The sequence below is a fragment of the Muscardinus avellanarius genome, assembly GCF_963383645.1.
Source record: "Muscardinus avellanarius genome assembly, chromosome: 15".
In the NCBI taxonomy this organism is placed as follows: Eukaryota; Metazoa; Chordata; class Mammalia; order Rodentia; family Gliridae; genus Muscardinus; species Muscardinus avellanarius.
In genome coordinates, this window is record NC_137801.1 from 8888925 (window position 1) to 8915923 (window position 26999).

Sequence of the window (26999 nt, forward strand, 5' to 3'; positions counted from 1 at the left end):
AAATCATAAAGAAGAAGAAAGAGAAGAAAGAGAAAAAAGCCGTCAATTTTTTTTTCTTATCTTTTCATTTTTTTTTCCCCTAAAACAAACCCCGCCGGGCAAGTGGGGTGCAGGGGAAAGGGAAGACCAAATTATTCCAAGGCGAATTGTCTCCAGCCGGCCAGGAACGCCGCGGGGTGGCGGGGCCGGGGCGCTCCCCCTCCCAGCCCCCGCAGGACCCCCGGAAGCCGGTGCCGGGGAGATCGGAGACCATTGACCCGCCCGGCTCCCCCCCCCGCGCTGCTCGCCCGGTTCCGAGGGAGACCCGGGGCGCGGGCGGCGGCCCCAACATGCGCCTCCGCTGACCTCGGCGCGGCCGGCCAAGCCCTGGGCTCCGCCGCGGTGCCTGCGCCCGGCCGGGGCTGCAACTCCGCGCCCGGCTTTTGTTGGCAGCGCTGATCGCCCCAAGTTAAAAGCTCCCTCGCTATTTTTCCTTTTTGTGTGTGTGTGTATGTGTGTGTGTGTGTTTCGTTTTTGGAGAGCTCTTGAGATCTTGGAAAAGCCTCAGACGCCATCTACAGTTAAAACGTAGGTAACTGCCCTCTCCGGCAGCCCCCCCTCCCTTCCACGCCCCCCACCCTTTCCACCAAAAAAAGGGGGTGCAGCGCGGATTCTGGCTGCCGCGCGTCGCGAGCCGGCAGACCCGGGCTTATTTCCTTTTTTCTTTTTGTTTGGCGTCTGAACGCGCGGAGGCTGAGCCGCCGCCGTGCGCTCCCCAAAGACTGCACAAACTACAGCCCGGCTCCAACGCCCCGTCTGCGCTTCGGGAGGCGCCCCGGGATCGCTTCGGGAAACCCGGCGCTCCACCTCGGCAGCCCGGGTGCTCGTCCAGATCTACGCTGGGGGGAAAAAGAGCGAAAGAGACAGAAAGAAACAAAGTGCGGCGATCCTGCACCTCGCCGCCTGCTCTGCTTTGGGGTAACAAAAGGAACCGAGTTGTCTGGAGACCAAGCACCCCTGGGAGCCAGGCTCAGAGCAGAGGAGGTGCCCGGCGGCGCCCATCTGGGGGGCTTGCTTCCAACTGCCCCCCCCCCATAATCCGTCTTCATCCTCTCCCCTCTTGTTTTAAATCCGTGACACCCAGGCGCCTGCAGCACCGGACGCTCGCCCGCGTCTCATCTCTCCAGCGGGTCTTTTTGTTGTTGTTTTTTGTTGTTTTTTTTTGTTTTTGTCGTGTGCGATCCCTACACTCATGAACATACACAGGTCTACCCCCATCACAATAGCGAGGTATGGGAGACCGCGGAACAAAACGCAGGATTTCGAAGACTTGTCGTCTATAAGGTCCGCGGAGCCCAGCCCGAGTTTCAGCCCGAACCTCGGCTCCCCGAGCCCGCCCGAGACTCCCAACTTGTCGCATTGCGTTTCTTGCATCGGGAAATACTTATTGTTGGAACCTCTGGAAGGCGACCACGTTTTTCGTGCCGTGCATCTGCACAGCGGAGAGGAGCTGGTGTGCAAGGTAAGACAGCCGGGAGGTTTTTGTGTGTTTGCTTTTTGTCTTTTCAAAAGGTTTCCCCGGGCCCCTTTGGAAGTGGCGGGAGAAAGGGGTGGGAGCCCAGGAGCCTGGGGGGAAGGGGATCCGCGGGGTGAGGGTCCGCAGCCTGGCGAGAGGGGTTTATTTATTTATTTGTCCATGTTGGGCTAGTTGCGAAGTTTTCAGACCTTTGCAGACAATGGGGCGGGCTGCAGCGGGGGCGTTTTGGGGAGAACCCGGCGAGGGGCGGGCGGCGGGACTGCGCGGGGCCGGGGCGCGCGTGCTCCCAGCTTGGTGGAGCTGGGAGCGCGGGGCTGCTCCAGCCGCCCAGGGGGCTTCTCCTGTGTCGAGCCCCCTCCCCTGCCACGAGGAGGAGGAGAAGGAGGAGGAGGGGGAGGGAATCCCCTGCTCATTTTTAGGCGCCGAGGACTGGCTTCCTTCTGCAGCCATTGTTCTTAGCGTGCAGGTGTTAAACCTTTGTTTAAAAGAGACCTTTAACTGAGAAGCACAAAGGTGTCCCCTCTGGCTCAGCCCCGGGGCCCAGGGCGGAGGAGGAGTTTACAAAGACCTTTCTTCTGCCTGGAGCCCGGAAAAAAGAGGGTTGGGTGGAAATCCGAGGCGCCAGCGCACCTTGGGGCGAACAGTGAATCCTTTGGGTGTCCCTCTTTAGGTCTTGGTTTCTTCTCATATCTTGACTTTCTTGTCTCCCCATCCCTGTTCCTACACCCCCCTCAAGAGGCACCTTTGCTTCTAAGGTTAGAGGCTGGCATTTGCAGCCCTCCGGGTTTGCAGTGCTAATACGGAGATGGACACTATTGTCGCCTCTTTTTGTCTTTGACCCTGAACACTGACTGGTTTGTGTGTGTCTCCGTGTCTTTGTGTGCCCTCACGGGGCATCAGACAAGGGGATGAGCATGGAAATAGTTGTAAAAAAATAAAAAAGACCCAGTAGAGCGCTACTATCCAGAATTGGATACAGAACGTTCATTGTCACTTAATTTCGGATTTGCTGGCTGGTTTTTTTTTTGAGGGGGGCAAGGGGAGGGGATGGAGGATCCAGGCTGTCTTTGAAATGGGCGCTGTGCACATCTGTGCTACAAATACTGCATTACGCTTTGCCCATTAACCGCGGGCTGCTTTGTGGAATAACCTCCTTTCATAGTGGACTGGAGTCTTTCGTGGCAAAAAAAAAAAAAAAATGGGCTGGCGAAGAGCACCGGGTTTGTGATTGTTCAGCTCAGACCTCAGGGGAAATCAGACACTTTTAAATGATTGTGCTGAGCCTTGCTTGTGCTGAGCATTTTAGTATTTTGCATCCTTTCCAAGTTATGGAGACCCAGAGCAGCTGTGCCAGGTTAAACCAAATTCAGTAGGCGACTGAGAGCCGGATTGAATTCTCAGAAGTCCTGCAAGGTTGCACAATAGGATAGGCATCCTTTGAAATGAATGAATTCCACAGACCTGCCACTCTGCTGTGAAATATGCCCCATCACTCAGCAGTGAGTGTTTTCATTCCCTTTGCTTCAACTTCACTGTAGCATCTTAATATTTTTCGAAGGCTGGAGATGCTTTTAAGCACTGAGACTCTGCAGCCAAATTCTGCAGGAGCGTTTCGCAGTTATTTCTTTGTTTAAAACCAGAGATGACTCTGGCCTCTGCCCTCCCTTTAGATCTTTCTAGACGTGTTTCACTGCGGGCTGACCTTACAGTGCCATTTGCAGACTTGCTTTCTGGCCTAAAACTGAACTTAATCTGCGGGTTTAGTGATTGCAAAGATTGAACCAGCCCCTCACCAATTATAGTGTTGCTGCAAGTGGATTTAAGTGCAGTATCATTGTTCGCTTGACAGAGGTCGTCCCTTCAAGGCTTCTGTTTTCCTGCCTTCTTAGCAGAGGCGATGTGGGTGACTTCTCCAAGCATAGCTGTGTATATCCTAGGAAGCTCCAAGCGAGGTTTCGAAGGCTATTTCTATGAACTGCCCTGAGACATAGACTGTGGGCTCTTGGTTCAAGGCTCACTAAAACCTGACATTGAACCCGGTTCCTTTTGATGTCTTAGAACGTGGAGCGCCTCTCACTGAGCTCTGTGTCGACCAAAGAAAACAGTCTGCAAATACAGACCAAGTGCAGAGAGATTCCATTTAGTACCTTTTAGACTTTACAGAGAATTCCCTGAGATGCTCCTGGAAGGGAGATTCCAGGACATTTAAACAAATGATCAAGCCTGTGTGCTGCCTCCATGTGCTTATGCTGGCTAAGCTAAGGAAGGAAGGAGCTTTGGGGGGTGGTTAGCTGGATGGTTTTCATAGAAATGTTGTGCAGATTGGCATAACTACTTTCTTGGCAGAAAGGGCACTTTTTTTTTGCAAATATTATTAATGTCAGTCTAATCTTAATGCCTTATCTGAACTGTCACATTATATAACCCTGGCCCCAAATTAAACATTTCAAAGGAGCAGGCAACCGGGCTCCTGGCTTGATTTTGCACTTGAAGGTGATGGTTTAAATACCAATCCAAGCCCATAAATGCCTGTTATAGCTACTAATAAAAGTTTGACTCCTGCCCGTTTGGGGAAAACATAAGTATTTCTCCTATTTTTTTTTTAATTCATTTTCTGTCCACCATCTTGGAATTTGGTCTCTTCTACAAAGAGCATGGCTACATTTTGAAGCTGCCAGGAATGAGTTTGATTTTTGTTTTGTTTTTATATTCTGCATCCATTCAGTTTTTTTTTTTTTTTTTTTTTTTGGGTATGGGAGCAGGGTAATAGGCCAAACATGCTGAGCAGCAAGCACCTTTTTTTTTTTTTTTTTAAAGGCAACTGGAAACAGGAAGTATAGTATAAATAATCATAACTGTAGGCCCTGGCGACGCAGCCTGGCGCTTTGGAACAGACCATGCTCATTATATAATGCAGGCTGTTGCTTTTCCCCTTCTGCAAAGCCGTGACTCCTCTATGAAATTTCTGAGGCTTCTCTGGATTCTCTTGCCTGCCTGCAGTCTGGGTGTTCAAGTTGACTCAAGCATTCAGCATCCTAATTGAACGGGCCTCTGAGGTCACCGCTCCGAGGCCATCATTTGACAGTATCAGGGTGTGATTTGTGGTCTCTGGAGAGGTTGAAGTATTCATTCTTAAATTCTAGGGTGTAGTGGGAGCAGCTGTGCCGTTTTCCTGAGATGCCTCATTATGGTTCATTCACAAGGTTTCTGTTAACTTCACTTCCTCAGCCCAGTTAGCACCAGCCCCCTCGAGGTTCTTATTTTCCCTGTTTGACTCACAGATTTTTTTTGTTGTTGTTGTTAATGCTCAGAGTGACTGAACTCAGGAATTCTTAAATAGCAGTCCATGTCCCTGAACGGGTTCCAAAAGGCCTGGTGTCCCTTTAGAGGGAATCTCACATATTGTGTGTGCATTTAAGAAGGGGTGTTGTCACCGAAGAGAGACAGAGCTCTTACCAAATGTGAGGGTGGAATTAGGACTCAGGAGAGGTTAGCCGCGTCTAAGGCAATGTCTTCATTTGGTGGCAAGGGGAAGTGCCCTGACCCTGTGCCCTTTGTTTGTCCCATCCAGATTAGCAGTGGCTGAGCTGGGATTAGAGTGTCCAGGTGGGCGGCTCCTGCTCCAGCCATTTCCCCCACCACACTGCGGAAGGATGATCGTGGGCAGAACTGTCTCACTAAAGAAAAAGAAATTTAAGAAGCTCAGTGACTGGGAGCTGATGATACCCAGTGTGTTGTTACAGAGGCTCTCTTTTGTGATGCTGTTCAGCCTGTCCCTAGATCCACACACCCCAGTCGATCCCTCTCCCACGCATTGCCCGGGGAAGCTAGGGAACCAGATTCCAAACCCAGGCACTTGTCTTCCCGATTTAGCGCAGGTCGCGAAAGGAATGAAAGCTTTCCCTTCTAACCTCAGAAATGCTCTGTGGTGTTCATTCTGCCAGGTCTGTTTTGAAAGGTATTGGTGCATTTTCTTCTTAAGCAACAATGAAGTGGCACTTCACGGGCTAATTCTGATTCATAGAAATCCTTGCATAACGGGTTCATTGAGTTAGGTATCTATCAATGGAGGGTAGAGAGATGCCAGTCAGCTTCCCTGGGAGGGAGGCCTGCTGTGTCCAGTTCCCAGCACTGCCACCAGGGGCATGTGTTTTGGCTCAGGTTTCTGAGCCTCAGTTTCCACCTTTGTTAAAGGACCGTACTAAATTTAGAGAACGGTTAGGCAAAGTCTAGACAGGAATGTATTGATGTCCAGTGTGTGCTATAGTACCTGTAGATGGGCATTATCTCTGTTCAGAAGGTAAATGAGATTTTGCATTGATTGGGGTGGGTCACTCTCTGATTTGGCCTCAGTTCTTCTATAAATAGAGGGGATTGGACTAGAGGGGAAGATAGGAGAACGTACCATTTGTGGACGGCCTTCATTATCTCCTACGAGCCTTCCCACGGAGTGGAGTGTCATTGGTTATTTTACGCATGGCAGCTTGTAGGATCAGTGACTTGTTCAGTACTACACAGCTGATAGCAGGCGGGTCTGGTATGGTTGGGGGGTCCTAGTTCATCGTGACGTTCTGTCCTCTTACACTCACTCACATGCCTGCGGAGGTGTCAGCATAGCATTCTTGAGGTGTGTGTGTGTGTGTGTGTGTGTGTGTGTGTGTGTGTAGGAGGCACCTCTGACTCAGGTCTTCTTAATCCCGTCCTAGGTGTTTGAGATCAGCTGCTACCAGGAATCCCTGGCCCCGTGCTTTTGCCTGTCTGCCCACAGCAACATCAACCAAATTACCGAAATCCTCCTGGGTGAGACCAAAGCCTATGTGTTCTTTGAGCGGAGCTATGGAGACATGCATTCCTTTGTCCGTACCTGCAAGAAGCTGAGAGAGGAGGAGGCGGCCAGACTGTTCTACCAGATCGCCTCGGCCGTGGCCCACTGCCACGACGGGGGCCTGGTGCTGCGGGACCTCAAACTGCGAAAATTCATCTTTAAAGATGAAGAGAGGTAAGGCTCGGACAGGACCAGAGGGGTGCGCCGCGACAGGCTCCTCCTAGAGGTCCGTGGAAGGTTAGAGTGAACGTTGTTGTGCGTGTTGTCCAGAGAGGGGCCGGGGTCTTAGGAAGAAGGCACAGAACAGAATATGAGGATGTTGACGAAAGCAGCCATCTCTCAAAGAGGACAGGCGCAGGGATAGACTGTGACCTGGTGAATGTGTATGGATCAGTGCCATGAACTCTGAAGGTGGCTGTAATCCATTGTGGCTTTTCCAATGTCCATGAAGGCGGGATTTGGAAAATTCTGTACCATCGAAACACTATCTGGAATCAGTTGTTGATAATTCATTCTCTCACTCAGTGGTATTTCTGACACATATAGTATATATGAATCAAAGTTCTCAGTACTATGAATATTAAGATGAGCCAGAGAAACACCTGACATATAAAATAAGCCTTCCAGGCTCTAAACAGAGGTAAGTGCTGCGTCCTGTGAGGAAGTGAGATGCCAGCTCTAAGCAGGTTCTGAAGGGTAAAGAAGGGTTTTGTAGATCTAGGTTCGAGGATGAACGTACTGCGGGTCAGGTGGGCAGGACCAGCCTTCCAGGTGACGAAACTGCAGATGTGAGTGCAGCTCTGCGAAGGTTTATGGTTATCCCAGGAGACAGCTGCACAGGATGCTGGGCATCTGGATTCCATTCATAGTTTTGCCTTTAACTCATTATGTCCTACTTAGCAGACCCTGCTGGGGCCCTGCTTTTTCTTCCAGCTGACTTTGGTTGTAAAAAAAAAAATCCTTTGTGAACCACATTTTTCTTTTTAGTACTGTAGTGATTTTTTTTTTTTTTAAAGAAGAATGAATGCAGCACATTTTTATACGCATTACTTACTGTATTCCAAGAATGTATAAAGAGGCTCTCTGGTACCTGATGTCATGGATTCTCACAACTGCCTGGGGCATTTTCCTTTCTGCTGGAAAGGAGTCCAGGAGTCCAGGATCCCCCGACCCAGAGTTATCACTGATGTTAGCTTGGAACAGCTAGTGACGGGCCAGTGCACTTCATTCATTCAGTCACTCCCTCACAACAAACATTTCTCAGATACCTCTGTGTGCCTGGCGTAGACCTTGCGATCAGAGCTCTTGCTTACAGAAACCCAAGGACATCCAGATGTGTGAGATCTAGTGACGTGTGCTTTATGTTTTAAAACTTATCGTTATTAGTTATGTGTTTATTTTCCAATCTGCCTGGTTGGAACTGATTGGCAATTTAATATCTGGTGAGCACTGGGGATTAACTGAGAAAAAGGGCTGTCTACTGTCGCTTCACCGAAATGGAATAATTCCATGGTGTTTGTAATCCAGCAGTGTATATAAAGTGCAGAGCGTTTCTGGGCTTCCTCCGTTCCTTTGGAAGTGGGCTATTTTTCCATGTTTTTATCCAGGAAAGTGGATCACTGGCCTTTTGATTATGATTCATTAACCTTCATTAACAAACCAAAGAGGACTGTCCTAAGATTAGGACGACACTCACTTTTACTGTTCTACAGCCCAGGGGTTTCTGCCATGGAGCCTAGAGACCCGGGTTCTTATCCTGACTTTGCCTTTAATGACCTCTGTGACCTTGGACTGACCCCCACATCCTGTTCCTCCCCCTTCTGCGGGTGTGGCTCTGTTGGATTGGCTATAAGCTCTTTTCAAGTTCTAACATTCAGGTGTGTGCTCCTATGAATAGTCTCATTTGGAAGATGACTATATATTGGATCCCAGAAGAATACTCACACAGGTATTCTTTCTGCCCTCTTGTGTCCCACCTTTTTTTTTTTTTTTGGAGATTTAATAAACTCCCCTTTAAAAATCATTGACCTCTTATGATATCGTTATGGTTTAGCTTACTTCATTCTCTCTAAAATCTGATGAGGTGGGTGTTAAGAGGTCCGCTTTATAGAGGAAAACTCTAAAATGCAGAACGAAGACATTTCAGAGTTACAGGCAAGAGAGAAGAAGGAAGGTGAGACTCTGCAGTAAGTCAGCTCAGCCCTTGGGAGATTCCTCTGCCTGTGGGAGGGCCGGAGCACACTCTGTGCCCGGGCCCTCTCTCCTGGTGAAGCATCTCCATGCCTACCCATCACCTTCCCTGTGTCCCCTTAGAGAGGGATTTCTAGGCATCCACATGCATCAGGGTGGATGGTCCAGGCATAGCAGCCCAGAGCACATGTGTTTGCAAAGTTAGTGAGTTCCAGAAGGGTGGACGTCTCCATGTCATAGAACGCTGGAGCTGGAGGGGACTCCAGAGGTGCCAGGGGAACCACACTTTAACCCTTGAGTCTTGCGGTCAGAAGGTGAGCATGCTTGCCTCTGTGTGGCCCCCCAGCTGGATGCAACTCAGGGCCAAAGTGGACCTTGCCCCCACCTTGTTGGAGAAATGTATAAGAGTATCAAGGATGAGCATGGCAAAGCCAAAATCTTTGATGATGTCCTGGGGCCCTGGGAAGAAATATCAAAATTCAAGGGGCTTCCAGACTTAAGGCCTGGGATTCCCTTTTGACCTGTGAAAAAGCAGGACCCAGTTCAGAAAGAACTGGAAAGTCCTACATGAATATAAACCCAGAGTGATATATTGCAGAAGACACATCAAAGTGAAAGCCTTTTTAATTTTAAAGAGCATTTTTTACCTTTAACTAAAAAACTTAAGGAATGGTAAAAAAAAAAAAAAAAAACTTGGCCATCTTTGGTTGGTGGCATGCGTAAGAACACCTTCTGCCACACAGTTCCTTTGTGGGCAGCCTGGACGCCTTCCCCAACCCTGTGGGACCATCAGAGAGACGGATCACTCTCCCCTCTGTCTGGGTGCTTATTGGGCTGCACAGGGCTTCAGAGGATGTGCCGGAAGTCACACAGTCGATGTAGGCAGCTGGCCTGGAAGCCTGCCACTCTGCTCTGCGGCTTTCTCTCTGTCCCACACTGCGCTGTGGTCCCAATGGGCTTGCCATTCTGGAATATAGGACAAGTATTTCTGTCTGGGCAGTTCGGAGAAGGTCACTTCCGCGTTTAAGGGCATTCTAAACATCCTCCTCAGTACAGAGGAGCTGGTTTTTCTTACCTGGCTATCAACTTTTTGTGAAAGGGAAGTAATGCCTAGTAGCCTATTCTTTTCTTATTGTTTTATTTTTATAACCTTTGGTTCCAGAATGTGAAACTTCATTTTTTGTTTGTTGTTGTTTTTTTTTTTTTTTGTCACAACACATTTCTCCCTGTCTGCTTTTTGGCTCTATGGAGTTTTTCAGCAGAATCTGCTATGCGGGCTGGGTAGTAGTAGCCCGCATGCCGCAGGTGGCCATTGCTTTCTGAGGCAAAAACTGGGAAGGCGGGAGCCAGGCGCCACAGGATCTCACTGGACCATGTTGCTGGGAGCAACGTCCAATTGTGTGTCCCTCAATAAAGTTAATACTCCCTTTCCTGACAAGATCCAAAGTGGGAAAACAGTGGGTTAAACCTGGAAGTTGTGAAAACTGTAAACTGTGGTGTCTGTATTAAAATCCTTGATTCCTTGGTCCCATGGGGGGAAAAAAAAATAGCGGCTACCTGGAGAGACAGCTCTGTCTGAAGGATGTACCTTGATTTCTCTGCTGATCTCCAGAGATCAGGCAGAAGATGAAGTCACTCGTGGGATTGGCTGAGGCCCACCTCGTGCAGATCAAGACCTGCCTGTGAGCTGATTTTTTGTGTGTAGTCTTTAGAATGCCCAGTTTCTAACCCTGCAGCCTTGGCCCTCCAGGAGAACTGTCTCAGTGGAACTGTCAGCACCTTCAGTTCTGTTTCACACTGGTAGCTTTGTGAACACTGCTCGGAAAAGACATCCCAGGTCGCATGTGGCGCCCCAGTACCAGTGCGCCTTCTGCCGCTGGGTTGCGTTGGCTCAGATTCTACCTCTTCCTTTTTGCTTTGATCTGGGTTCTAAGTTCAGATTCTGGCTCTCCTACTGGTTAGCTATCTGATCTTGGATGAGTCACGTAATATTTCTGAGCTGCAGTTTCCTCCAGGCAGAAATAATAATAACATCCCTGGAAAGTGGTTGTGAGCATCCCCTGAGATCATTCTGTGATTTGTGGGCAGAGCAAGCACTCATTAAGTGACAGTAGTGCCTGCAGTCATTAAAAAAAAAAAATACTGTTGTGGACACTCATTCCCCAGGACTCTGGGTTTTTGAAGAATGAAGTTGTTCTCTTCAGCAACCTTTCCAGTAAATAGTGATGATCTCATATGTTGGGGTTTAAAGTTAGGCATTCTCCTCTGGGTTTTGTTGAATTAAAATAACTGAATCAATACTAAAAGGGTGACCTGCAGGTGAAGCAAGTCTGCTGTGGAACCTGTTGCTCAGAAAGGCCAGAAGGTCGACCAGATGGCTGCAAGGGAAGCTGGCCATGGTTGTCAGACTTGGGCTGACCACAGTTTCTCAGGCCCTGTGCTACTCTTTTTTCTTTCTGCTTCATTGACATTTCTGCAGGACAGAGCCTCTCTTATTTGGTCCACACTCTTCACAGGGGAGAATCTCAAGACCTACGAGCGTTGAGTAGCATTGCATGGAAGTTACTTCCAGCCTCCATTTTGTTCTTAGTCACGGTTCCTGTAGTAAAATCAGACGGTCTGTGGGAGGAGTCAGGACCAGCCTGATTCTGATAGAAAGCAGATTTTCCCAACCCCGCAAGGAGGACCTGGTACCTCCCGCTTCTCTCCCTGCCATGGCACTGGGTTGATCTGCTCCACCAGCTTGGTGTAAAGCCTTGTGTTTCAATTTGAGCCTCAAGTGTTGCTGTTTGGATTCCAATCCCTGTGCTTGCACTTGTTAGGAATCTTACCCTGACATATTACCCAACTGTTGTGCCCCACTGCCTCATCTGCAAACTGCAACAAGAAGGCTTTCCTTGTAGAATAAAGGAATTAGCACAAGTAAACTCAGTGCTTAGCACACAGCCAGCGATCCGCTAACCCTTAGTTTCCAAGTGTTTAGCATCTCCTTGTCGTCCCCAGGGGCCAGCCGAGGCTAAGGCAGGATGGGAAGAGCCTCTCATACAGGTGTGCCTGGGGCTGCCTCAGGAAGGCAGGGGGGCGTAGTTCTTACAACTTCTGCTTGGTTTTGTCCCACCAGGTTTCTTTTCTGGGACAGGGCTTCCTGCCACCCTGGAGGATCCAGCCTCAGTTCAGTGTTGACATTCCCTTGCACAAAAATAACCCATGTGAACAAAGAAACAAGCTTCTTTACCTGTGTCTTCTTTGGTGGAAAAGATCCTTATCTCTTAAAGTGGAGGGTTTCATTTCCTCTGCTGCATGGGAGATCGGTGCCTGCTTCCTCAAGGGGGACGCTGGGACCCTTTGCAAGAACTCAGTGGCCCTGGGGCTTTGGATACTGTAAGCACCGCCTGTACCTCCTTTGGAGTGAAAGCCGCCTCCCCTGCCCACCACGGAGGCTCTCCTTCTCAGGCATCCCTGTCTCTATCAGCTGTTCTTTAAAGATCTGCAAGTTGTGCCCGCCTCATGGAGACTTCAGGGCAGGAGCCCCAGAGATCAGGCTCAGCTTTGATTTTATTTCTGAGTGTGTACATTTTTTCAAGTCTTAGGAATCCTATATTTTAGTAAAATGCCTTAACCCTTTTTGCTTTGAAGGAGCAGAACTCCTGGAAAATTTCTTTATTTATGTAGACTCACTGTCCTGCTCCCTGGGGTGGGTAAGTGTCCTCTCTCACAGTGTCCCTTTGCCTCTGTGACATCTCATCTCCTATGCTATTCTAATGGACTAATGGTCCATGTATGAGTCGCTAGACAGTCTCCTGCCCCTGCTGGATTGGGGCTTCCTGGGGACAGAAGCTTTCTCATTCACAGCTCCTGGAACAGGGTGGACATTGCTATTTATTGAATGAATGAAAATCTCCTTTTGGGGGGTAGGAGCAACTCAGATTGGATTCTAATGACAGGATGGGAGAGGCAGGGATAAATAGAGATCATTCAAATGTAGGTCATTGCCTGGAGCGGGAGCCCAGAAAACTTATGAATCCCCATGGAGACACCTTTTCAAAGCGAGCTATTTTCAAAGTGGTGCAGCAAGTGAGAAATTAACCCATCCACTCCCATTTTGATGTAATGATTTATGCCTAAGTGACATTGATTTGACACTGTTTTCAGTGTCAAAGGCAGGCTGTAATTTTATTTCGGAAGGGCTTTGCTAATTTCAAGGAGAGAGAGAGAGAGACCAGCTTCCTCAGAGCTCTGTGCTTAGAAATAGGCTAAATAGTGGGTATTCACCAGCAGGATTTCTGCCCGGGCTGTTTACTGTTTGTGCTTAATCAGTGAGCTCATGGGCTGGGCTGGGGCCCCAGGGCGAACGAGGAAGAGAGGACAGTAGTAATATTTTTGATTCCCTGGTAAGATTTTTGATTCCTTCACTTGGCCATACAATCTTGGTTTTTCTTTTTTAAAATCAGGAAGGGATAATGTATGTGAAGTGCCCAGCACCGTGCTGATCCATTACAGGCTCTTACAAATGCTGTCATCTTTACCACTTTTGGCCATCAGCTACTGGCTTTGAGCACTATGCCTGACTACCTGGAGATTCACTTATTCATTCACTGAATATTTATTATGCACCTGTTGTATGCCCAGCTCTATTCTAGACGTTGGAGGTACTTGAATTGGCAAATAAGACAGAAGCCTTGCATGTCAATGAAATGAGATTGAGGCCTACCATTTACCAAACTTAAATGAACTAATTAAATTCTAGTTAGGTACTATGTTTAAATTAAACAATTTAAGCCCGTGAGTTAAGGGGTTTAAGGATGAAGATATTGAGGCCCCTGGCTTTTCAGCCAGTCACCAGCAGACTTGGGCTTTGTACCCCTCGTAATTGGCTCCAGAGTCTAGGCTGTCAATATGAAGTTGGCTTGCAGTAACTCCCCACCCCTCAGGTTAGAGCTGCTTCTTGTGCCCAACCCTTAGAGAAAAGTATCTTACACAGTTAGGCAACGATTGTGAGCTGGGAGGACTGATCGGTAGGAATCTATGTGAAGCTCAGTATGTTGTTTTCTGAGCTGTCTTGACATGGATCAACAGGACCATGAGCAGTCCCCATCTATCTTGCTGTTCCGTTTAAGGGGGGGGGTACGTTTCATTTTCTTCTCAGAACTCTACAGTGGGGTCCATTTATCTTTCTATCCATACCTCACAAAGGACTTATTAACCTTGTAAGTACTAAGCAGATGCCTGACAGTTGATGACATGGACGGATGTATGAATAGCCCTTCAGGGCCCCAGAGACACCAGTGTTGTAAGAAATGTCCCCTTGCTGTGTGATAATGTGGGAGGCACTTCTTTTGTTTTCTAAGTGATGGAACAGAGTCTGGCCCATTTGAAATTTCTCTGGACTATGAACATTGCATTTCTTAGGTAGAGTCATGCTGAGGGGCTCTGAACGCTGGATGGACTGTGGGAGCTGGGGAAGCAGGGCCTTAGATAGGGGTGTCAACCATCTTGCAAACATTTATTGAATAGCTATTAGTCCTACTTACAGTTAGGTGTTGGACTCATTAAAAGAGTGTATTTGCCAATGGGAGGGATAGTGGGTGGATATTTTGCATTCTTGGTGGTGGAGGGGTTTGGAGAACGGTAACACGTAACATCAGGGGTTCTGGGTCTGTCATAGGGAAAGTCCTGAAAGTGAGCAATGCCCAGAGGCAGGAAGTGTGTTCAGAAAGGACAGAAATCCAGCTGAAAGTGATGCAGCTTGAACTAGGACTTTGGTCATGGGGTGTGTAGGTAGGAGAGTTAGTGTCATCCCTTTTGTCTTCACATGAAGACATCAACTGGGGTGGGGAACCATCCCAGCACAACCAAAAGCAGAACCAGGTTTTCTGACTCCATGGAGCCGGTCAGTCAGGATGTGCCTAAGCCCTCTGTGGGGGAGGAGCGGTTGGGCTTCCTGCCAAGTGAAGCATCCCTGTCTGTACAGCGAATATGAGGACACAGGCGCTCACTGGCTCCCTGATCTCTGGCTGCACCTGACCCCTGGGACCTGGGGAGGAACTTTCAAGCCTCACTCAGCCCAGAAAGCCCAGCAGCAGTGAACAGCACACGCTTTTCTGAGAGATGAATGGATTGATTTGGGGGAGAAGGGATCCTTCACGAGCCATTTCTAAATGCCGGGAGTAAGGGGTAAATGGAGTATTGATGAGGAGTTCCCATCAGCAGGGCATTGTCTTGGGTTTCCCTGTCTGTTTCCATGGTGACAGGAGTCCTAAAGTCCCTGTGGCCTGCAGGCAGCACTGGTGTGGAATCATCTTGGGAGTGGAGGGCTCCAGGTGGAATGGTTCCCCCAGTCCATCCAGCAGCTACAGCGTAGAAGGAGGGAGTCAGGGCTGGGCAGCTGGGGCTGCAGGCGACACCTGGGTTCTTGGCTCCCATGGGTCTTTCTTCTTCTTCTTCTTCTTCTTCTTCTTCATCATCATCATCATCATCATTTTATCTCAACTGTTCTTTTTCCCCAGCAGCTTCCTTTTTAAGCTGCAGGGGTCTTTGCAGTGGTCTGGTATATCAAATCGGTGTGAGAATGCCACCCACCCCTCCGCCAGATTGTGTGATGTGTTAAGGTGCAGGACACTTGCTTCCCCGCTAGAACTCTCCAGAGACCTTCTCCTTAGAGACCTCTCTCCTTCCACCCTGAAATGTCTCCCTGGCCGACTTAACCTGTTGCCTCCTTGATCATCCATGAGCCACTGCAGGTCAGAATTGGGTGGGTTCACCAAGCACACAAGAGAGTAGGGGAGGTGGCTCTCAGAGGTGACTGCTGGGAAAACCAAGCAGACCTGAAACCCATGCTCTGATGAGGGACCACTTCTTTGGTGTAGTTTTGGGGCTGCTGAGTCAGCTCGATGCTGTCTGGAGTTCACAGGTTCCTTTCCATTCCTCTCCTTCCTGGGCCTTCTCCAGCAATTGCTTTGGTGGGACTTCAGCCTGAACAATTGCATTGGCCACCAGGGACATATTTTCAGTAACAGGTGAGGCAGCCGACCTTTGGCCTTTGACCCTTAGCCTGCCTGGATCCCAGACCTGCTGGCGTTCAGTGACTCTTGGATTTCACTGACCTCAGGCCACCGGACATCCTGTCCCTGGGAGGTCCACTTTGTCTTCTGAGCTCTCGGCCCAGCCCCACCCTGGCTCATCCTGTTTGCATCTCTTCTTGCCAAGAGCCCAGGGTGAGACTTAAGGCCTAAAAGTGAAGCGTGGTTTGCTGTGGAGGCCATTTTTGCTGTTATGGGTGGAGCACTGGGCTCATAGGTTAAAAGCCCACCAATGTGTGATGTATGTATGCATGTGATATGTACCTCTAAATGATGTATGATTACAATGCACCAATAAATAAATAACTAAAAAATACCGTAGGGTAGAACCTCAGCTCTGACCTCACTTGCCAAAATGTCTTAGATAAATCCCATCAGCTTCCTATGCCATAGCTCCAAACTTCATCCAGTGAGAGGGCAGGTCCAGCCACCTGTGTCCACCTGGCGAGCGGCAGCGGTTGGATGCGTTCTGCATGTGATCTGGTGTCGATTGAACCGGGCTCCACACATCTCCCCACCTACTCAACTCTCCCCTTGGAAGAGCCAGGTTTTTTGATTCTAGGTAACTGACCTTTATGCCAGGGTATATTTGGAGAGGACAATGGTGTTAGAATCTTTCTAACATAGACTCACATCTCTGCTTTATTATTATTTTTTGATGGTACTGGGGTTCCTGGAAACCCTTCTACCTCCGGGCTACACTCCCAGACCTATTTTATATTTTTATTTGGAAACAGGGTCTCTTAAGCCAGCGTGGCTGGCTTCGAAGCTGTAATCCTCCTGTCTCCGCCTCCCAAGTGCGGGGATTACAAGCCTGCGCCACCACGCCCATCGCCCACATCTCTGCTTTTTCAATTACCCTGTGTGTGACTTAGACTCTGTAATTTCTCTTTGCCTTGGTTTTCTTATTTTTAGAAAACATGCCTGTATCATAATTCTAATCTGTTCAGAGGAATAAAGATGTAGGCTATAAAAATGTCCCAGCATCTGGTAAATTCTTAATACACAGTTGCTGCTATTGTTATAAAAGAGCCATTGTGATTATTAGAATACCATTTAGGAAGTGTTGCAACCAGGATAGGCTAAGAATTAAAGGGTCTTTTAAAATCAGGAATGTCCAATTATTTGCTCTTTTTTTTTTTCGGTACTTGGGATGGAACCCAGGGGCATTGTACCTCCAAGCTACACCACCAGCTCTATTTTTTAGTCTTTTTATTTTTGAGAAAGGTTTCACTGAGTTGCAAAGGGCCTTGCAAAGTAGCTGAGGCTGTCCACGAACTGTGATCCTCAGGTCTCAACCTCCTGAATGCTGGGATTCCAAGCGTGCGCCACCATGCCCAGCTATTTGTTCTTATTGTATGGAAGGGAAGCCGAACGAGTCACTGGGCACACTAGTGACTCAGTGGCTGTGGGGACTCTCAGGCCTGTGCAGAGTGGGCGGAGGATCAGGGCTTCCAGGGCCTACGGTGATGCTTGGCAGAAGCTGGGACAGGACCCACATCCCACTGTTTCTGGCTCCTCCACCTTGGCAGCAGGGCCCAGTGACGCAAGGCCTGGCACTGAGCCGGGCTGTCATTGAATATAGGCTTGTTCATTCAGCAGGTCTAAAGCAAAGCTTTCCGATGCCAGGGACCGCCTGCAGAAGGCATGCAGAGGGAGCCAGCTTTTCTGGCCCAGAGCATCCTGCCCTGGGCTCCTGCCTTTCACAGAGATGGCTCTCCCTGAGAAACTGACCACTCTCATCCACAGCTGTTCGGTCACAACAATCCCCGTTCCTTCCCCTTTGTCACTTTGGGAATTTTCCTTTACAGACCAGTTGTAGGTCCACCATCTCCACAAAGCACATCCTGGCTACCTCGGTCAGGACTAAATGTAGTGATGGATGAAGCTGGGTGCACAGCTGGGGCAAGAACATTCCACACAAGTAGAAGAACAAGGCAGAGGCCCCAGGAAGGAGCATGGTCACAGCATCCATGTCTGCCCTGCATGTCCAGGACGGGCAGTGTCTGCTTTCGCCTCCGTCTTCCCTGCTGAGCTCTAGGTTGAGGATGGGCATTCTAATTTTAATATAAAGTTGCGGTTGTCACCTTGGTTTGCAGATCTCCTATGCTAAACTCTTCAACAGAGTATGTCCTGCATTATTCCAGCAAGCCCAAGGGGCTGGTCTTCACTGATCACCTGTGTGTCTCCAGAGCCTCGCTGGAGAGTAGTAGCACTCCATGGCTATCTTTCTAATGCCTTAGTAGTAGGTGGGATATTTGAATTGCCAGGTTCACAGATGCCCCTGTTGATTTTTTATGGCAGTCAACTCTTTGCCTGGGAAAAGCGTCATCCTAGGACGGTGCAGGGGACATCAGACAATAGTAGACTGTTCATTCATTTCTCTTCCCATTCTTGACTGTGCCAGTGTCCCGCTAGGTCCTCTCCAAGCACAGTCTGGAGAGCTATGGTGGCATTCTGTGCCCCAGGGCAGGAAGCCAAGGCTCAGAGCCCTTCTGCAGTTGCCCAGCATTGACCCAATGGATCCTCGGGCCCTGGATCTGGAAACCATCCAGCCTGCCTGGCTTCCCTCTGCTTCCCCACGTGGCCCATCCCGGAAGGCCCTGTTTAAAGACAGAATCCAGACCCATCGCTTTGACCCCTGCATACTAGTGATGCAAACAAAGTCAGGATGTTCGGAGGAGGAGAGGGCCAGGTCAGAAAAACGCCCTCGGGGGTTATTTTTGTTCCTATTTTTTCTCTACACTTCTCCTTCCCTCTCCTGTCCTGCCTGGGCGTAGACACTCCAATAAGAAAGGACTGGCTACTGTCTCCAAGGCTGGCCCTCCCCAGCCAGGGTGCGTGTGTGCCGCGCTCTGGATGCAGCCTCACGCCTGCTGCTTGGGCCCATCTGGGATGGGGGAGCCCCGGTCTTCACTGGCCTTGCCTGCACCATTAGCTTCAGGCTCCTTGGGCATGCACAAAAACAGGGAAGCTTATCTGCCTCTGAAGCTTATCTCCTCAGCCTCAGGAAAACGTATATGTAACACTGTAAACACCTAGCATGAGTTAGGTACAGGGATGATGTTTGACACTTGGTACTTGGTAATGTTTAAGACTGGAATGTGACCCGGGTCTGACTTCAGCACCTGCGTTGCTCTCCAAACTCTGCTGGTTTCTATGGTTGTTCAGCTGAGGTGTGTGCTGGACCAGAGAAGACAAGGAGCTTCTCGGACCCTCCTCACTACAACTCCATCCTTTGAGGGGAAGGAGGGGAAGGAGGACGGAGTGCCCCATGGGTCAGCTTAGGGCGGTTGAGCTTCCGCAGCCGCAGCCTGGGGGATGGGCTTGTTGTTTCATTTCCCAGTTCATTCAGTGTTCGTGGGCTTCTCAGCTGTTGTCTGGGGGTGGGGAGGACAGAGGCGAAATCCAGTTGGGGAGGTTAATTGACTCTTACCTGTGATGCAGAGAAGCGTTCCAGGGAAAGGGGTCAGGCAGGATGCTTTCAGTGTGGGGACCCTGCTGCCTAGCAGTGAGTGGGTGGAGGGAGGAGGACGTCAGACTCTCACCCTGTGATCTGGAAGCCCACTGAGCAGAATCACAGGCTGAAGATTTGGCTTAGTACAGAGAGGGTGGGGGCAGAGCCAAAAGCAGTTCCAGGCCCAGAGAAGCCATAGAACCCTGACAGGTGCCTGGCTGTTGTGGATTACAAAGCCTGCCCTCCGTAGGTCTCCCTCTTGGCTTCCTTATGATCCTGGCCAGGTAGACAGAGCAGCAGCCCTTGTCCCTCTCCAGGTCAGCACGCTACAGCTCAGGGTCATTGCATGACAGTCCTCTTCGATCATACTGTGAGCATCCGCTCCATGCCAGGTGTGTGTCCAGCTGTCAGAAGTACAGCAGCAAGGTGGGCACTTCTGTCTGCCTTCAAACTGACTCCATGAGCTCCTAGCGGCGAGGAAGAAAGGACTGCCTAGAAGTAACCGCCAGAGTAATACGTAGAGTGTTCATGCCAGACTCTGAACATGTATGTGTGCCGGCCTTCCCAGGGTGATGGGAGCCAGGTTACAGCTTCACACGGGATGCATGAGCATGGTCTCCAACTTACTCATTTGAGCAGAGATCTGCAAACAAACCTGTGCACAGGCTCAGAAGCGCCTCAGAGGCGGCAGGGCATGGGCAGAGGACCCCAGAGGGACCAGGGCAGTCAGGCAGTGCCTTTGAGGGACAGTGAAGAGGCCAGTGTGCAGAGAGGGAGTGTGCAGGAAGGGGCAATTGACAGTCAGGGGGTACACCCCGCAGCCATGCTAAAGATGGCGTCCTTGTGGATGAGTTGACACTCGCCTCCAGGGTTTCTGCAAAGGAACCTAGCCTGGAACCTGAATCCTCAGATTCCTATCCTAGAACTCATGCTCGGTCCTCTGCATTGCCTATTGTCACACAGGTTGGAGGACGTATTATTTCTATTCCTTCTCTAGTTATAATTATTCCCCTAGCTATTCTTTTTTTTTCTTTTTTGGTATTATTATTATTATTATTATTATTATTATTATTTGGTACTGGGGATGGAACCCAGGCGCATTCTACCTCGGAGCTATACCCTCAACCCTATTTTTTTATTCTTTATTTTGAAACAGGGTTTCTCTGAATTGCAAAAGCCCTCACTAAGTAGCTGAGGCTGTCTGAGAACCACGGACTCCCAAATGCTGGGATTATAAGTGTGCACCACCATGCCTGACTCCATAGCTATTCTGATGCCAAGACAGGGAGATTGGGGGTGAGGAGTCTGGCTCCAGGGAAGCTTTAAGGGAGAGGTGGAGTATGAGAAGCTATAGAGAATCCCCCTCGGACTCTCCTTTTTTCTCCTCTCCACCCCAGTTTTACTCCCTCCCCTCCATCCATCTTGGAACATCTGGTGAGGCTGGCAGGTCAGTGGTACCTGCCACCGTAGATTAGAAGAAGGAAGAAGAAGACAGATTTGCTTAGATTTGCTTTTTATCCGCTCAATTCCAGATCAGCACAGCTAGCTCCATCCCGTTTCCGTAGGACATTCTCTCCAGATGCAGGAGAAGACCATGCACACTATCAGTGATAATAGAATGTGGGTGAGCACAGAGAAAAGAAAAGACACATTGTTGTTATGTTACAGACTCCCAGCGTGTTAAAACTGGCAGAGACACTAAGACTGGCTTGTCCAGATGGTTGCATGGCAATGAGAATCTATTTCATGCTTGCGAACTAGCTGTACACTTAAAAAAATGATTAAGATGGTAAATTTTATGTAATGTATATTTTACATAAAAAAAATGTTAAAAGCACCGCCTTCTCTCATGCTGCTATTTAAGGCTGAGAAACATAGTTTGAATGATGAGTGATGTGGCCATTGATACACAGCAGGCAAGAGGGTGCCCAGCCTGGAGCCCACCTCCTCCTCTGCCCAGTGCAATTTCACTTATGGCCACCATTTCTCAGCCATCAGGGGAAATGCGTGCAGAGCACCCATGATTTTGGGAACTCCTGCAATCCACTTCTTAGGGTCAGCCTGGAGTTTTACCAAGCCCATTGCTAGAGAGGGCCTCCAGCAGCTCTCCCTTGGTTGCCATGAGTCTGGCCTCCCTGCCAGGTTTTTTGTTTTTTGCTTTTTTTTTTTTTTGTCTTTTTTGGGGAGGGGGGGTGCCAGGAGATGCTGGGCTTATCCTGTCAGCATTCTGTTAGGGGATGCTGGGCTCATCCCCAAAGGCTAAGACTTTCAGGTGGAGGGAGGATGATGAAGAGCAGGTGATCTTGGGTTACAGCTCTGGCTTTTGAGTGCCAATGTCCCCTTGTGGTTTTTACCAACCACTTTCTTAATTGTAGCACTTTTGAGCTGTGTAGCATTCGAGGCCAACGGGGAAGCTGCTTCCATGTGTCCTTTAGAGATGAAAAGAACCAGTTATCAATGCTGGGACCTTTGTTCCTGCCCTGTAAGTCCCAGCTCTGACTCCTCCCTGACCTCCATCTCCTTCACAGCAAGTCTTCATGGCTAGGCTAGGATGGGAATAACCAGGTTAGGGGGGAACTACAGGAGCTCTGAGGGCTCCAGTCAGGAGAGAAGGGGGGTGATTTCCATTTTCAGTGAAACTAAACTTAACCTTCCAACAGAGAATGGCAGGGCAGGAAGCTAGGGAGCTCAGGATCTCAGGAGGCTCCGGCACTGAGGAGAGAGAGCTGAGCTGGGAGGTGGGGTGCTACATTGAAGGTGGCCCTCAGTTACTTTCAAGGGTGGTCTAGAACGCTCCACTCTGCACCCTGGTCTTCAACTTCTTCCACAGTAAGCAAGGTGTAAGGAAGGACCTGTGAGGAGTCAACTCATGTCCAAGAGTATTGGCCAATCATGACTGTATTTATTTTCTACCTGGTGATGACAGTGAGTCTGTTTTCCTGATGCATGCTAGCTTCCAGGGTCTCGGTTTCCAGGAATGATTTTTCCACTCTTCCCAACACATTCGAGGAAGTCCTATTTAAAAAATTATTATATATACGTACTCCTTGTATTGTCTCATAGATTCCGTCTTCAGTACTGCTTGTAGGTATGTCTCTGTATTTTTTAAATATGCTTTTATTGGTACATTATAATCCCACATCATAACGTAAATCATGTTGGTAGTGACATAGGGCTGGAGGTGTAGCTTAGAGGTAGAATGCCCTTCAATTCAATCCCCAGTACCACAAAAGACAAAAGGTAAAAAAAAATAAAAAAGGGAAGTTGATTCAGCGAAGATCAAGAAGAGCATTCTGTGAGATTCAACTGGCTCTGTAGAAGTTACAATAAAAGGTATTATGTATTTTACCTGTGTGTCCCCAGCCCTGGAGTAGTGTTTGGGAGACAGAGGATCCTCAGAAAGTTCTGAGTTTGGCTGATTGTGTGCATGAGTGAATGAAAATGAATGAATGAGGAGTCTCTGGAAGCCCCAGTAGCAGGAGCTGTATTGCCCTGTCGGGATTAATGTGAGTGTCTCAGGTCACTTTCAAGAGCTTGTGTCTTACCCTCTGTCCTGCAGGACTCGGGTCAAGCTGGAAAGCTTGGAGGATGCCTATATACTGCGTGGAGATGACGATTCCCTCTCTGACAAGCACGGCTGCCCCGCCTACGTCAGCCCGGAGATCTTGAACACCACTGGCAGCTACTCGGGCAAGGCAGCGGACGTGTGGAGCCTGGGGGTGATGCTGTACACCATGTTGGTGGGCCGTTACCCTTTCCATGACATTGAGCCTAGCTCTCTCTTCAGCAAGATCCGGCGCGGCCAGTTCAACATTCCAGAGACCCTGTCGCCCAAGGCCAAGTGCCTCATCCGAAGCATTCTGCGGAGGGAGCCCTCGGAGCGGCTGACCTCGCAGGAAATTTTGGACCATCCTTGGTTTTCCACAGATTTTAGCGTCTCGAATTCAGGATATGGTGCTAAGGAAGTGTCTGACCAGCTGGTGCCAGACGTCAACATGGAAGAGAACTTGGATCCTTTCTTCAACTGAGCTCAAGCTCCACGGAGACTTAGCAGGTACCAGGAGCGAGAGAGGGCCCGGAAAGGAGTTCTTCCAGGGACACAGGTGGCCTGGCTCGGCAGCAGCAAAGACACACCCACACCTTTCTTGGTTCAGAGAAGGAAACCCTTCAAGGAGCTGACTAACCGTGTAGCACTGGGGCAAGAGATACCGGCTAGGGCTTGGAGTCAGATGGACGGGAGTTCCCGGAGCTTTTCTCCCCTGATGTAGCCTGGAAGAGCACCCCTTGCCAATTGGGCTGCTTCTGCCTACCCCCACCCTTTTCATTTGGTTCAGAAATAGTTGCAGATCTTGGTAGAATCCAAACTCTCTGCCTCAAACACACATCCTGGCATTGCACTGTTAGCATTTAACTTGTTATGATTCAGGGAAGGAACAATTGGCCGAGTAATTTTCTTTTCCTTTTTTCTTTTCCTTTTAAACAAGCCAACCACCTAGATGATAATTAACGGGATTCACTTAAAAAATAATTCGGTGCGCACAGACTGACCTGAAACCTGGGTGCTAAACTAAAAGAAAACCCAAGTCCAGCGAGTGTCTTCTAATCGCTCTCTTCAACTCATTTCTTCTAAACAAATAAACACATTAATGTCCTGGTTAGGAACTGACATGTTAATTCTTTTGCTCCCTGAAGGGGAAAAATCTGTTCCTTAACAGGCTCTTCTGTTTCGTGTCAATTGGCTTGTGGCAGGAAGCTATTAGAAGTCAGACTTCCAGATGCATTACTGTTATCATAGTCTAAGGGGGAAGAAGAAAGGGAAAGAGACGTTCAACTCCTTTTTGATTTTCTTCTTTTGAACCATGAGGTTTGCCTGGCAGGCATTCCTCGTTGCCGAGGTGAAAGCGATGGCGGGAGAGGGCCGGAAGCTCCCGGGGTCGGACGCTTTTGCAGTGCTCTGATCTCAGCTAAACATTTTTGTCTTTGCTTTATGGGGGAAACTAGTTAAACGAAGCAGGTTGCCCCGCATGTATACAGTACAGGGCAGCTATTTCGACTTCTTTTGGCTTCGAAGGCCCTCTGGTTTTGGACAGAAAAAGCGAGAACGATAATATGCTGAAAGCTAAGATGATATAAATAAAAACAGCTCTCTATCCCAATACGCACCTTCGTCTTTTCAAGAACTTTCTATTTATTAAGGAAAATGTCACATTGTGATGTATTAAGCCAGTACTTCAATTACGGGTCGACTTGGGATGACATGTTACATGCTGTAGTTAACATTTATAATTTTTTTTTCTCGTTTTGAGTATTTCTGTCCCTGAAATAACCTCTTATTTGGCTTACCTAGATAGCTTTATTTGATTTCGAGTGGCAAAAACGTTTTCTATTATGGCTTTTCTATTGCTGTATGATACAGAACTCTTTGGGCATAAATATATTTGTGTTTCCAGTACCTCAGTTGTTTGGATTTTACGGCCTGTATATGTTTTGTGAAATGGTCCTGTTTTTTGGGTAGGTAACACGTGGACACTAGTATGTAAATGTTACTTGAATCTGTGCTTCATTATAGTACGTGGCATGTATAGTGTGCGGAATCTCCAATGCTTTATGCCTGCTCAGCAGGAGACCCCGTCCCCAGGAGGGCGAATTCACGTTCACAATCAGGAGGCAAGGTGGCTGTGGATCTGCCCTTGATTCTATTTTGATAACGGAAGATGTAGAGGAGAGAGGTTCTTTTTGTTTCGTTTTGTTTTGTTTCTTACATTTGGAAGACGGTGCTGTGTGAAGAAGTATTTCCCTCTCCCTATTTTTTAAGTACCTTGTAGGAGGAAAGATTGGTGACATGCATGGTGGGGATCTATGGCCTCTGGTGCTCTGTCCTGTATTTGTTTTAATGTTTTTGTCCTAATCTTCTTCAATCAATAAAATTGTGCGTATTTAACTAAAAGTCTGAGGTCTGCCAAGTCGTGATTTCCTAGAAGCTAACTGGTTTCTGAGCATCAGATACCAACGAGGCGCTCACACAACCCCTTAAATATTCAGTCATTCAGGGGGAACCACTATCACTACTTATAAGAGCTGCCTTTCATCCTGTTTGGGCACACGCCGGCCACCTAGGTATCACAGCTCACTGCGCTAACTTGACAACCTCAGGAGGGGTGAATTGTGTTCCAGTTCTGTATTAGGAAATACATCCAGGAAGGTGCTTACCTCGACCAGGATAAAACAGCCTGGGCGTAGTAGAAGTAGTAGAATGAGGAATGTGCCCCTGTCTGTTTAACCCCACTTTTTCCATGAAGTGAAAACCCAGAAGTTTTCGGGGACAGTGTCAAAACGGCTCCAAATAACCAGGTGAATTGGGGGATGAATCAACCCGGCTTGGACCTGGGTTCCCCAGGAAAAGCAGCACACGATACAAACATGATTGGAAGTGTCCAAGAAGGACGCCAACTCCCAGCAACTAATGCCCTCTCTGAGATGCAGGGTTTCTATGAGTTTCGGGGATAAAGCGCTTTACAGCTTGCAGAGACTCCGGTTTCTCCTGAAACACCTAATAAACACCTTTGCCATTTCAGGGCGGGTGGGGAGTGGACAGACGCAGTGGAAGAAATGGGGTGGTGGGGTCATTATAGGACTGGAAGCCCACCTTCCATGATGGGTACTCCACCTCTAGGTCTGTTCAGAGATGGTGATGGGGGCACCAGCAAGAAAAGGATTTTGAGCCAGGCGTGGTGGCGCACGCTTGTAATCCCAGCATTTGGGAGGCTGAGACTGGAGGATCGAGGTTTAATTTTTTTTTTTTTTTTTTTTTTGGTGGTAGTGGGGTTGGAACCCAGAGGCTTTCTACCTCCGGACTATACTCCCAGACCTATTTTATATTTTATTTAGAAACAGGGTCTCACTAAGTTGCTGAGAGCCTCACTAAGTAGCTGAGGCTGGCTTCGAACCCATGCGATCCTCCTTTCTCAGCCTCCCAAGCACGGGGATTACAAGCGTGCGCCACCACACCCAGCAGGATCGAGGTTTAAGGACAACCTCAGCTACTTAGTGAGGCCCTCCACAACTCAGTGAGATCCTGTTTCAAAATAAAGAATAAAAAATTGGGCAGGGGGTATAGCTCAGAGGTCAAATGCCTCTGGGTTCCATCCCCAGACCCACAAAAAAAAGAAAAAAAAAGAAAAAGATTTTGGTCATGAGGTAAGGAACAGCAGAAATAATACTCTATACTGAGAGAAGTAGTGAAAAGAATTTAGACTAGACACCGTGAACGTGTGCGCAGAGCTCACCAAAGTCCCTGCAAAGACGCACTTGGGTACACAGGGGGACGCTGCGGAAGCAGAGGCGTGCTGGCCAACTGGACCAATCTTCTGAATTCACAAGAGTGCTTAGAGAGAAACATCACCTCCTATATCCTGGCAGCTGACACATGACCCGGTGCCTGGCACACGGGAGTTGTTGGGTAAGTAGCTGTTCATCGATGCGTCGTTTGGGCCACAGGGACTCCACACTGCTGAATGTTCGCTCAGCCCCAGGTTTCTCAATGTGCATCATTAGGAAACAGCTGCGGAAGCGAGCCTGGGATTCTACCCGTGGCGTGCGCTGGGGCACAGAGAGACCCATCCAGTTCCATTGCGCTTTCCCTGCCCGTGATTAAGCAGAGGTGGGCCTCTTGCCTAATGAGTGCCTGTCTGAATCCTGCTCTGTCAAACCTTCGCATGTGTGGTTGCTGGGGGGCGGGCATCTTTGGCACACGCGCTACCAGCCTCAATATAATGAGCTTCCACCTGGGTGGGAACCCAGACTCAGCAAGCTTGCCCCTGCCCCTCCCCTGAAATGTCTGAAGAATTAGCCAGTAGGAAGTGTTTGTTCTCTAAACCCTTTGGGGATAGACACCACCTACTTCTTACCATTCAACCTAGTTAATACAGGGCC

General features: G+C 48.8%; 1 protein-coding gene across 1 annotated transcript; it reads left to right on the forward strand.

The window, feature by feature from the left end:
* Positions 1-1231: 1231 nt before the first annotated feature.
* TRIB2 (tribbles pseudokinase 2) lies at positions 1232-23095 on the forward strand (the record flags this gene model as incomplete). The annotated part of the gene is made up of 3 exons (XM_080711589.1): positions 1232-1501; positions 6223-6515; positions 22627-23095. 3 exons carry the CDS (start codon positions 1232-1234, stop codon positions 23093-23095), a joined length of 1032 nt encoding a protein of 343 aa, XP_080567715.1.
* Positions 23096-26999: the final 3904 nt, after the last annotated feature.